The sequence below is a fragment of the Musa acuminata genome, chromosome BXJ3-2 (assembly GCF_036884655.1).
Source record: "Musa acuminata AAA Group cultivar baxijiao chromosome BXJ3-2, Cavendish_Baxijiao_AAA, whole genome shotgun sequence".
Classification (NCBI taxonomy): Eukaryota; Viridiplantae; Streptophyta; class Magnoliopsida; order Zingiberales; family Musaceae; genus Musa; species Musa acuminata.
In genome coordinates this window covers 32995303-33008119 of record NC_088350.1, presented here as the reverse complement: position 1 = coordinate 33008119, position 12817 = coordinate 32995303, and the positions used below count along the sequence as shown (strand labels likewise).

The following is a 12817-nucleotide window of genomic DNA, read 5'->3' as shown; positions in this document are numbered from 1 at the left end:
ATATATATTAACGCTACATAAAGCAACTTGAACCGAAGCGACCTGCTCCGGAAGAATTCTATAAATTCTGGGGCTGGCTCGATTGCTCGCGAGACCGGCGTTTTCGCTTCCCTTCGCCGGCGATCCAAAGCCGCGCGGTTCCTCGTCACTAATGGCCGCCGCCGCTCGATCTCGACCACCGCCGACACCCGATCCCGCTTCCCAACTCATCTTCTCCGATTCCGACGCCAGCGGAAGCGACGGGGACGAGGCCGCTGGCCGCGGAGCGGCCCTTGAGGACTCCATATTTGCTGCCTACCTCCAGATCTCAGGACGGGCCTCGCCGGATCTGTCGAAGATCCGATCTTTCCTCGCCTCCGCCGCCGGGCGCGGCCCCCTGGTCTCGTGCCTCATCTGCCTCGAGCGCGTCCGCCCCGGCGACCCCACCTGGTCGTGCGCTTCCGGCTGCCACGCCCTTTTCCACCTTATTTGCATCCAGAGCTGGGCTCAACAGTCGTCTCACCGCCCGCCCTCCGCCACCTCCCCAGCTGCCGCCGCCGCTGCCTCTTCGGATTGGCCCTGCCCCAAGTGCCGCCTCCCCTACCCGAGAACCCAGATTCCTAGATCTTATCTTTGCTTCTGCGGCAAGGTTGAGGACCCGCCCGCAGATCCGTGGATCCTGCCACATTCTTGTGGAGAAGTCTGTGACCGCCCCCTCCGTGGTCAATGTGGCCATCGTTGTCTACTCCTCTGCCACCCCGGTCCCTGTCCACCGTGCCCCAAGCTTGTCAGCTCCCGCTGCTTCTGTGGGTCACGAGAAGACGTGCGCCGTTGTGCGCAAAAGCTGTTCTCTTGCAACAAGCCCTGCCCCAAACCATTACCTTGTCAGACGCATCGATGCCCAGAGAGGTGCCATGAGGGGCCCTGTCCGCCATGTCAGGTCAGGGAGGTGTATAGCTGCGCCTGTGGAAAGACCAAGGAGGAGAGGGAGTGCTCAGAGAGGGAATTCCGTTGTGACGCACGGTGCACTGGCATGCTTGGATGCGGCAAGCATGTGTGTGACCGAGGTTGTCACTCTGGGCCTTGTGGGGATTGCCCACTTCAGGGAAGGAGGACTTGCCCATGCGGGAAGAAGGAGTACAAGGGTGTTTCTTGTGACATGGATGTGCCTACATGTGGATCCACATGTGAGAAAAAGCTGAGTTGCAAGATTCATCGGTGTCATGAGAGGTGCCACCGTGGGCCATGCGTCGAGACTTGTAGGATGGTTGTCATGAAGTCTTGCAGATGTGGGGGTTTGAAAAAGGAGGTTGGTAGTTAATAAAGTCATAGGCTTCTTTTCTTAAAGCTTGTGCAGCATTATGGATATTTTATTGCTGTTCCGGTGTAATGTTCCTGCTTATAGTGGTAATGAACTTCAGTGAATTAAAAAAAACTATTTTATGTATATCTGAGGCCATAAAATTGCATGCTCGTGGCAATGCCGCGAAAGTTAAACTAACACAGACTTCTTTGACATTTTATAGTTGCCGAGGGTAGTGTTGTGGAATAAAGGACTCATATTTGATGTCATTCATATGAATTGGATTCTTTAACCCTGACAGCTACAAAAAGTTAAGTATTTCCTTCATGAGTTTAACCTTGAATTAGCTGTCGTGAAATTCTCTTGGTGTCATGCAATGGTGAAATACAAGGGTTTCTTGGACCGCAAAGACCAAATTGTGCATGGTTAGTTTACTGAAGCTTTTGAACATGTATAAAAGAGCTTCAGAAACATCAGAAATAGTTGTTTATGGAAACTGAATATTTTAAAATTTTAGCACTTAGCATGTAGTCTTTTTTATCAACAAACTGACCTGCAACTGTGTGTGTTGTTAGCAGATGAGTTAGTGCTGATTGAATCAGCAAATTGTTTAGTGATAAATCTAATTACAAGGTAAAACATTGGCTACAATAACATTGGAGTTAGCAAAAAAATATGAACCACAACCATAAGGGAAATGAGTTGCTAATAATGATTGATAGGCAAAAGCTATGGTTTTGTGATCTATTAATTTTCTACAATTATCAGGAAAAAGTTGCAAAGAGATGGAAAGATATCTCTTGGATAAAAGCTTAGTTGATAGAATAGAAAGGTGCTTTTGCAAATTTGTGGTGCTAGGGGCTAATGTACACCTTAGTGACCTGTGGAATAAAGCCCTTGGGAATTGGAAGACAACTTAGAACAATATCTTGATAGCGATAATGGTCAGTTTAAGGTGTAGATTCACATTCTTTTTGTCAAGATCTGAATTTTTAGGTTTACTGAATCTGGGCATAGCCCATTAATGGCAGTATTAGCCAAGGCATAGGGTTATAGTAACTGTGATGAAGTGATGGAGAGCTTAATCTCACAAATTACTGGTAACAGTAATTTTCTCCACCTGTAGTAACCTTCTAATTCTTATGGTAATTAGTATCATTGAATTAATTCATGATAGGTTCATTAATATGTTTATGTTCTTGTAGTATCATTTATCAAAACATTTCTGAATATGATCAATTCTAAATTATTCTTGAACAAGTTGATTCAATTCCAAATAATCTATAGAAAATTTGTGGTAAACCAAGTATACATGTATATAGTAGCTGAAATTGCACAATTAAACCCTGACCTAATCTAGGTTCCTTGCTATCAAGATTTGGTCTGCGAGAGAAAATGTCAGCAGGTGAGGGATTGTGGACGCCATGCATGCAAGCGCCGTTGCTGTGATGGTGATTGCCCACCTTGCCCAGAGGTGTGTGAAACAGAATTTTCTTATGGCCTTTTTCCTTTAATAATATGTAGAAATGCTCGTTAACCAAAACTTCAGATATGTAGCAGGAAGCTCAGATGCAACAACCACAAATGCCCCTCACCATGTCACAGGTACTTCGATTAGTATTAGTATCTTTCTCTGTGTCCCATTGATGACATTGTTCACTGTTTGGATGGATTTATGATTTTATTTGTCTCTTGTTGATTTGTCATGGTAAACTTATCTTATAATGGGGCAAACTGCAAAGGGAAAGCAATAGCACAATATATGATTAATTTCATATGCTCATATAAAGTTGTATAAATAAATAACTCTACAGTCATTTAACATATTGTTCAAGGGAAGCAGTAGAATGGAAAGTGTTTTAATTACACAAGAAGCAATCCTGTTTATGAAGTTCCTTCGTCAGTCACAAGAGTACATCATAGATCAATGTTTATTGCTACCTATTCTTCTTTATATATTTAAACGCAAAAAATTGCCTCAGTGTCAAAAGTATTTTTTTATGTGTACCTCAATGAGTCCCCACATTTGCATTTATATTCCTTTTAAGTTTTAATTTGCATACTTCCATAGTTCCATGTATATATTTCACAATGTCAGATTCCTTGCATGCATGCTGTTTTTAAGGGGATCGCCGCCTTTGAAGGAAGTATACTTAAAAAAATAATTTTAATGTCTATATGAAAATTTTAATCTTGCTGATTATAAAAAACACATTTCTCTTGTACTGCTTCTTGTTGGATCCAAACTTGCTCTTTTGAAGTATATTGGTGTAATTTTGGACTTGAAGTTTTATGGTTATTTTCCTCGAAGCAAATCTATCTAAATTCACCACTTTGATAGTAAAAATATATTGAATAAAAAATATATTCCAGCTTTTTGAAGGTATGTATGCACGAAGCCCTGGCATTTGAGTGTTATGAAACTTTATTCCAATATGTAACACTTTATCACTAAACTAAATTATATTATACTTATCAATGGGCCATACCTCTTAAGTATAGTAGTGTGCTGACTTTGACAAAGATTCCTCTCTGTTTTTTTACTTTTGAGATACAGATTCTCTGGATGTTCATTTGTCTTGTTTTTCGTTTATCATGCTAGCCAGTAATTTAAGAACATTCTTAGTTTTAAACATTGTAACATGTTATCCATTTTTCATCAAGGGACCTGTTGTTGTTAGTATTTTGTGATGCTCTTTTCCAGTAGCCTAATGATTTGCATTATCTTTCAGTGTCTGTTCAAGCAATTTCAGATACTTGAACAGAATATTGTTTTTGTTGTGATTGTGACTTAAGGTGTTTTAACACTAATCCTGGTCTGCATTTTCTTTCTAGAGGTGCATGTGCTCCTTGTCCCTTGATGGTGTCGATTTCATGTTCATGTGGAGAGACTATGTTTGAGGTGATAATTAAACCGTGAATTTTAAATCCCATGTTACATTTTCATTTTATTTGCATATCATTGGAAATTGTAGAAATTATATCTTCATACAAGGATTGAAATTTCATACCGTACCAAAATTTCGAGACTTATTCATTACAGTACTGTATACCAAGTGGTATATTTCGATATATCGCTCGATATATATATATATATATATATATATATATATATATATATATATATATATATATATATATATATATATATATAGGAGTAAACTACTCGGTTTACCTCTATGCGGGGCGACATCGCAGATTAAAAAAAAAAATTGCTCGTCTCTCTTCTCAGGTGATGTTGCAGATTAAAATAAAAAAATTGCGACGTCGCCTCGGCGATGTCGCTTGAGAAGAGAAGAAAAAAAAAATCTTCACTTCTCTCCACCTTACGACACCGATGCCTCTTCTATCACGCACGGATGAGAAGTCGCCGATAGACGAGGAGGAGAGCGGCGATCTCCAGGTTCTTCCTGTTTTTCCTATTTCTTTCTTCCCCTTCTCCCTCTTCTTTCTTCTCCCTTGGTCACCTTTGATGATAATGCCTCAATCGACGGTACTGCTCGGTAGCGGGCGGTCCGTGTACCAGTCTGCTGACGGGCCAGCCCATACCGCCCGGTACGGGCGGTATCATTTGGTATTGCAGATCTTGTCTTCATGTGTCAATCAATACTTAGCAAGTGGACGTATTGAGCTACGAGGAAACATAGAAAAAAAATATTAACTTGCGAACAATCAAGCATAGCCATAATAGAATGCAAAATAAGCGAGAATCATCTAAAATGGTATGATCATATTCTAATGAGTCCTATAGATGCCTTGGTCAGATGAAGTGAGATAATTAGTATTAGTGGCATGAAAGTTAAAGGGAGACTTAAAAGGACTTTACTAGAAACTATAAAGAAATATTTAAATATTCTTGATTCATATAAGAGCATGTGCTTAGCAAGTTTGTGAGATATAGATTAGTTGCAGGTGTTGAGATCAAAACTTACCTATGCAAGTCTGAGGAGGGTGTAGCCTTACATATGCAAGAAGAGAGTCTATATCTATGGTATCTTGTGTGCATGAGATATATATGAATATAAACATCTTTTTTTGCTCCAAATAATACTTAGATTTCTATGTATTACTGTTTCTAAAATGATCAACATGTCGTGATAAATAGACAGAGTGGAAATAGTTTTCCCTTTTTCAACAAATAGAAAAAATACATGTCATTCTGACTTAATGATAATGTTCCATCAAATTATTAGCTACAAAGTTTGAAATATGGTAATACCTAAACATGACAACTTCAATATTTTTGTGAAATTTTGCCTTTTTATGCTAATATTTCTTCGATATAATTATTCAGGTACCTTGTGGCACAGAAAAGAATCAAAAGCCACCCAAATGTTCTAGGCCATGTCGTATATCTCGTCTTTGTAGACACAAGTCTGAATGCCGGGTAAAGTCCTTGCTTCATTTGGTTCGATATACAACTTACAAGATTGTGTTTTAAGAATCACAATATAATTCAAAATTATATCAAGTTCCACATGAATTTTTTGTTCATTTTGGCAGTCCCACAAATGCCACTATGGAGCTTGCCCACCTTGTCGATTAGAATGTGGTGATGAACTTTCTTGTGAACATAAATGTAAAGAGAGGTTTGTTTAAGTTTGCAAGTTATTCATGTGAAAGTCGACTTGTCTTAAATAATCTCCACTACTTCTAGATTACTAATTTTATTATTCTTTTTTCTTTTAGATGTCATGGACCTGTTCCGCCTCCAAACCCAGAGTTCACATTGAAACCAACAAAAAAAAAATTAAATAAGCATCTAGAGTGTGCACCTGGATCACCATGCCCTCCTTGCAAGGAAGTCATATGGGTTCCATGCTTTGGCCGACATATTGGAGAAGAACGTGCAGTATGTTTTTCTTTTCTCAGATTTCCTCATCATGCTGCTAATTTCATGTTTTCTAACTTGGCCCCTTTTTTCTAGATGCTTTGCCACAGTAAGAGACGGTTTTCCTGTCAGAACTTATGTGGAAATCTTCTTTCCTGTGGCAACCATTACTGCACCAAACCCTGTCATGTGCTGAAGAATCAGACATCAAACTTGGATCAGTATGGACAGGGAGACTCTAATACTGAAAAACAAGATCAATTGCTGTTAAATGCTGTCACTAAGCAAGGAGAACCATGTGAAGATTGCTTTCTTCCTTGCCAAAAGGTTTAACAACCTTCTGTTTATCCCATTACCTTCACTAAGGCATTTCTGTTCTTTTAGTTAGTACTTCAATGTTTTCTTGAACTGAAAACTTGAGTGCAGGAAAGAACGACTATTTTGTCACTTGAAGTGATTTGTTACTAAATCTCAATTTGTTGTTCTTGTGTATGTCCTTTAGGTTAGGGAGCCTTCATGCCCACATCCTTGTCCTCTACCATGTCATTCCAGTGAATGTCCCTCTTGCAAGGTCCTTGTAAAGCGTTCATGCCACTGTGGTACCATGGTGCATGCTTTTGAGTGCATACACTATAACAGCTTAAGCAATGAGGAGCAACAAAGAATACGTTCATGTGGTGGCCCATGTCACAGGTAAGTTGTATATACTATTTGTTAGTTCCTTTACAAGGTTGAAAGTTTTGCCGTTTGCTGCTCTGAGATTACTTGGTATCTTGCTTTCCTTGTTAGGATCTAGTTGGTTGTAATTACCATCTAATTTGATTCGTGTAGTTTTGTGTTTCCTGAGCAAACATAAAGTACACCTAGTTATGATATTTTGGTAGCTTTAATGCAGTGCATGTCATTTGTAATTGAAGACCATGCACAGTCAACCTTGTAGAACTTAGTTTTTGAAGTTTATAATTTTTTTTAAATTCACAATTATCGATTCTCACCTCCATAAAGAAGTGTTTTGTAAGTTACATTTTATTAATGAGCAAAGTGCAGTGCTTCAGGGCATGAATTATGTTTGACTGAATTTGAGTATCATCACTTATCTAGCTATTTGACTTGGACTCATCTTCGGCTCTATTTGAAATCGCACTTAATTTGGCATAATTACTTCTTATATTTCTAGGGCTTGATTAGTGTTTATACTTGACTTTAATTTTGAGCTGAGCTTTGAGCACGATCAAACTCAGACCTAATCATGCCCACTCTTAGATTATGCATTAACTAATCCAGCAAGATGCCATCTCATTGAGAGGGGCCATTTGTGACAAACCACTATAGCTAAATTGATGCTTTCTTTACATGATGAATTGACTACTATATGCAATCAATTAAAATTTGTTTAAGTCTTATATTGTTTGAAAATGGTATTAGCATATGCTTTATTATCCTTTAGGGATAGAACAATATCTAGATTGTATGACTTAAGTCTGAAATTGTATATTTAATACCTCAATAGGCTATTATTAGATATTCTACAGTGACTATTCTAGTTATCTAGGACTCATTGATTTTTATTTTGTGGAAACTGAGTACATTGTCAGTGAACTAGAGGAACATACATGTGGGAATATATGCTTAGAAATGTTATGTGGAAGGTGGAGATAGAATTCTGTTGCCGTGGAGAAAAAAAGGGAGGTTTCTTTGAGCAATGGCATTCAATCAGATGGAGATCAGCGAAGAGGTTCGAGTAAATATGGGATGTGAGATGAGTGTCCAAGAATCAAGAATTTGGAGTTGGATTTCATATTAAGAAAAGTGATATATCAGAGGGAAATAGAACACTTGGAATAGCATGTGTATTATCATGAGCACCATAAATTAAATATATCATCTTCTGGAGAAATGTTGGGTCTTGTCGTGTCATAATTTGGGAATGATTTGCACAATTTCTATCACTTTAAGACTTTACATTAAGTAATGTTTAAGCAGATCTATATTTGCTCCCTATGTCGGTTGGATGCGATATAGCCTCCTATTTGAGGTGGTGGTTACATTAACCCGTTATTTCTATTGCTTCGTTATTTTCATCTTCAATATGATGAATGAAAATAGGTTTTGCTTTCATTGTCACATGATCATATAATATGGTATCAGTTTATTTTTTGCTTAAACTGACTGTTTTCCAATGTAATCCTGATGATGGAATTTTACATTTGCAGAAAGTTACCAAACTGCCCTCACTTATGCTCTGAAATATGCCATCCTGGTCAATGCCCATCAGTTGATCACTGCAACAAAAAGGTAAAGATTTGGTATCTATTGTGTCTTCTGGCTTCTTTTCTATGGTGATATTTATTAATAGAATTAACAAACACAACAAGTTAAGATTTATTAGATACTAGTAATGCACTGGGTTGCTTTAGGCGAGGTGTGAACTATTAGAAGCAAACACACAGATAATGTAATATAGTGGTTTGTTGCAGGATTCATGATTGTACTCTATATCGAGTCAAAAGAACTTTATACTGCATACAGAGGCAATATATATGGAGTTTGTTTTAAGAAAAGGAATTACATTAGTTAGTACCAATAGTTTTCTGAGAGCATCTGTTATACAGTAGCATTCTTCGAATTTTGGGGAGAACCACTGGTGGCTTAAGATTTTTTTTGTCACATTGAGTACATTCTTCTGTCTTTTCTCTAACTAAATACTTTGATGGTTGCACTCTTATGTGGCTAAGTTTGCTATGCTGAGTGGCATAGGGCAGAATGTATCATGTTGAAGTATCGGTCATGCTATGCTGACCCATGGTAGAGGTGTTGACGTATCGCTAGTTCAGTTTTTGAATTGTTCTAATCAACTGTCAGCATAAGGATATACTTTGAATTGTTAAAGCTATGAAAGAAACAATAGGGACGTAGGTAATATTAGATGCAGTAAAATGAAGATAAAAATATATTTATTAACAATAAGGAGACTAAGGAAAGATGAAGAAGTTAAAGTTGTATGGCCTGATAAACTCTTCGGTACAAGGCAATAAGCACACAATCAGGCACCAATATATTTCTTTTTTATTTATGACAGCTGTCACAGTTGTTATCCCTTTTTTATTCTTTTCTTCTCTATTTCTCTCCCTCCATCTCTCCTTCTCTTTATCTCTTTCCCTCCTTGCCTCCTTCACCTTCCTGCCATCATTGCTGCTGTCTCCTCCTTCCCTTTGTGTCGCCTCCTCCTACTGTTATGTATCATCACATCTTCTCCTTGTCCGCCTCCTCCTCTCTCATCTTCTCCTCGTTCTCCTCCTCTTCTTTGACTTCATCTCCTCGTTCTCCTCCTTTGACTTCATGATCGTCACAGGACCATATGATACATGGAACAGTCAACCATACTGATTCTCTCAAGGAGCAGTATGGTTTTTGGACTGAACCTTTAAGTCGTGTCATGGGCTACTAGTTACTTGTTTCCATTTGGATAATGTGGAAAAGATACTGCAATACAAATAATTTTCAGTTAAAAACGATAAGGAGTTCTATGGGAAATTAATGTGCATTCTGCTTAATGTTCTTCCTCTTTCATCAGATGTGTCCTAAGAGGCTAAGACAATTTCAAGTTGCAACCTTCTTTTCAAATCACTTTCTCATAAGCATCTTAGCTACTTTTCTTTTTAACCTCTTTTTTTTGTGTCGATAATATCTTTCTAGGTGAATGTCCGTTGTGCATGTAACAATCTGAAGAAGGAGTGGCTATGTCAAGAAGTCCTAAAAGCATACCGCAGTTCTGGTCGTGATCCAAAAGATATTCCAAAAAATCAGTTTGGAGTTGGTATTCTTGCATGCAGTACAGAATGTGAAAATAAAGCCAATGTTGTGAAATCTGAATTGCAGCACCGTAAAGCTAATGAGACCAAGGTACAAACTGTTGATTGCCACTATAAGTTTTCTATCTCATAGTTTTTCATATGTTAAAATGTTTTCTTCTTAACTGCTTATGCAAACTTATTTGTGGAAGTAGTGATTTATCAAAATATATAAAACAATATACTTCTTACTCAAGAAGGTTCCTTTTAAAACTTGAATGCGCGTGCACACACACACACACATACATATATATGTATATGTATATATACATATACATATGTTCTTGTGGAAATTTCTTGTTTAATTTTTCAGAGATTATTTGTGGAGGCACCAAAGTTACACAGGTATTAGCTCTAGTGTTGGATATGTAACAATTGATTGTGATACATAAATACATTTGCTACTCTTTGCATGTGCACATAAGTAGCATCCTGTGATGATGAGAACATTCAACTAAGTTCCCCACCACCCAGCATTGTTCTAAAATCTTGTTTTCTTGCAAAAATCTCTTGTTAGAGAACTATATAGCAATTCATTTCAACAAAAAGGTCATGACATTGTTGCATTTCAAAATCAGCAGCTTCTTGCTAGTTTGTTGTTAAGCCATGATGTATCGAGAATACCATAAAAAATCTGCTCTCCTTTTTTTCCATGAGTTCTTTCAATATGAGCATTCAGTGGAGAACTGTAATCTATCTTGAAATGTCCACATATTTAGCCTACTTTCTTTCAGGAGCACCCAATTGTGCAAGTAGCAAGTGTTTCCAAGCGCAGGAGGAGACGCGAACGCATTCAAGAAGCCAGACAAGCCTCAAAGTTCCAGGTGACTTATTTGTACCCTAATACTCTTGTCATCTTTTACAGGTTGAAAGTCACGAGATCAAATATTTCTTTTTCCTTTCTTTTACAGATAATTAAGTCCACCATACAGCGAGGTCTTATCATTAGTCTGATATTTATGGTGATCATTGCAAGTGTTTACTATGGTTACAAGGGTCTTTTCCTGCTCTCGGATTGGATGAATGAAATGGAGGAACAAAGACTGCATAGAAGAACTGCTGTTCCTAGATTTTAATTAAAGGAGAACAAGGACTTGGTTTCAAGTCTCCACCCGTCCCCAAATAGTTGGAATAAAAGCTTATTAGCTGTGTGTAAAATGACAAAAATTGGAATAGCACATCAGCATTTTAGCTATAAAATGCAATAATGTGAGTATGCTGATCTTGAATGTTGAAGATGTTTGATGTTGATTGCCTCAATGTGCCTTAAGCCCATACTATTAATGGTCCCATCACATAACAGACCAAACTTTCATTATTTTATGCTTTGAGGCTGTTGGGATATCATGTCATATGGTAAATCTTTGTTTATATATATCAGAAAAATTATATGGTCTTATATTGTAATCAATCATTATATATATCAAGTTCTGATTAACTGCTTTGATATTTTTTATAGGCAACTGAACACCACCCTCTCTTAAGCTTACAAGTAAAATTTTGATCATAGCTAATTATTTCAATTGGTTTGAACCTCATACTTAGTATTTGTAGCAATTTCAGTATACTGTTTTTTGTTTACAGTATACTTTTATAGGTCATTTTACACAGCTAATAAAAATACAGTATACTGTATTTTTGTTTACAGTATATTTTTATAGGTCATTTTACAAAATGCAGCTAATAAAAATACTATAAAATCTTTTAACAAAATACAGCTAATAAAAATGCTACAAAAGCTTTCATCTGATGCGAATAGGTTGTTTACTGTATTTTCGATAGTGTTTATAGTGGGTAGATTTTATAGTATTTTTATTATGGTAGTTGAAACATTGTAATAAGTTAATTTTTTATTTTTATTTTAGTAGTGTTATTCTTATTGATTAATTATAGTTAGATCTCTTTAGTATCTTAATTCTTAAACTTAAAAAAATTTATATAAAATTCTATAGTTATTAAAGTGAAACATCTTAATTTTATTTATCAAAATATTATCGATTTTATTGACGGAAGTATAAAAATAATGGATAAAAAGATAATTTTAATGTTTAAGTTTATGATGACGGACGACGTCGATGATAGCAAATAACAATGTCGTTAGGGGTCACGAGTGATTGATGTGAATGAGAAGAATAATGGTGAGAGGTGAGGGTCGTTCTGCATCTGTATTAGCATCGTTACAGTTATCGTTGAGCAACTAAAGGGCTACTCAACATTTGCATTGGTACCGACACAATTGTCTAACGGCTCTTACCTCTCGTTGTCACTCTTCTCATCCACAGTCACCCATGACCCCCAATGACATTGTCGTTCGCCACCATTGATATCGTTCATCATCATTAATTAGAATATTTAAATTATATTTTTACCAATTAATTTATTTTTTTCATTAGTGAAATCGACGACATTAGAATAAATGGACGGTGGTGGTGGACGACGTCGTCCATTTAATATTTAAGTTGATAGTGGTGGACGACGTCGGTGGTGATGAATGACAATATCGTTAGGGATCACGAGCAGTTATTGTGTATGAGAAGAATAATGGTGAAAGGGGTGAGGGTCGCTCTACATCTGCATTGATGTCATTGTAGTTGCTGAGTTGCTAAAGGGCTCCTCCGCATGTGCATTGGCACTAACGTAATTGTCCAACGGTCCTCATCTCTCGTTATCGCTTTTCTCATTCACAACAGTCATCCATGAACCCCAGCAACGTTGTTGTATGCTACTATCGATGTCGTCCATCATCATCAATTGAAATATTAAAATTATCTTTTTTGCTAATTATTTTTATGTTTTCGTTAATAAAACCAATGACATGATAAACGGAGTTAGATATTTTACTTTCATAATTAT

General features: G+C 37.2%; 1 protein-coding gene across 1 annotated transcript; it reads left to right on the top strand.

Annotated features, from left to right (window-relative positions):
• Positions 1-35: 35 nt before the first annotated feature.
• LOC135632069 (NF-X1-type zinc finger protein NFXL2-like) lies at positions 36-11200 on the top strand. The gene is made up of 13 exons (XM_065140423.1): positions 36-1288; positions 2643-2756; positions 2832-2887; positions 4118-4184; positions 5577-5669; positions 5786-5871; positions 5972-6134; positions 6210-6440; positions 6616-6806; positions 8327-8408; positions 9810-10016; positions 10699-10788; positions 10876-11200. The coding sequence occupies exons 1-13, from the start codon at positions 152-154 to the stop codon at positions 11038-11040; spliced, it is 2682 nt and encodes an 893-aa protein (XP_064996495.1). The 5' UTR covers positions 36-151; the 3' UTR covers positions 11041-11200.
• Positions 11201-12817: the final 1617 nt, after the last annotated feature.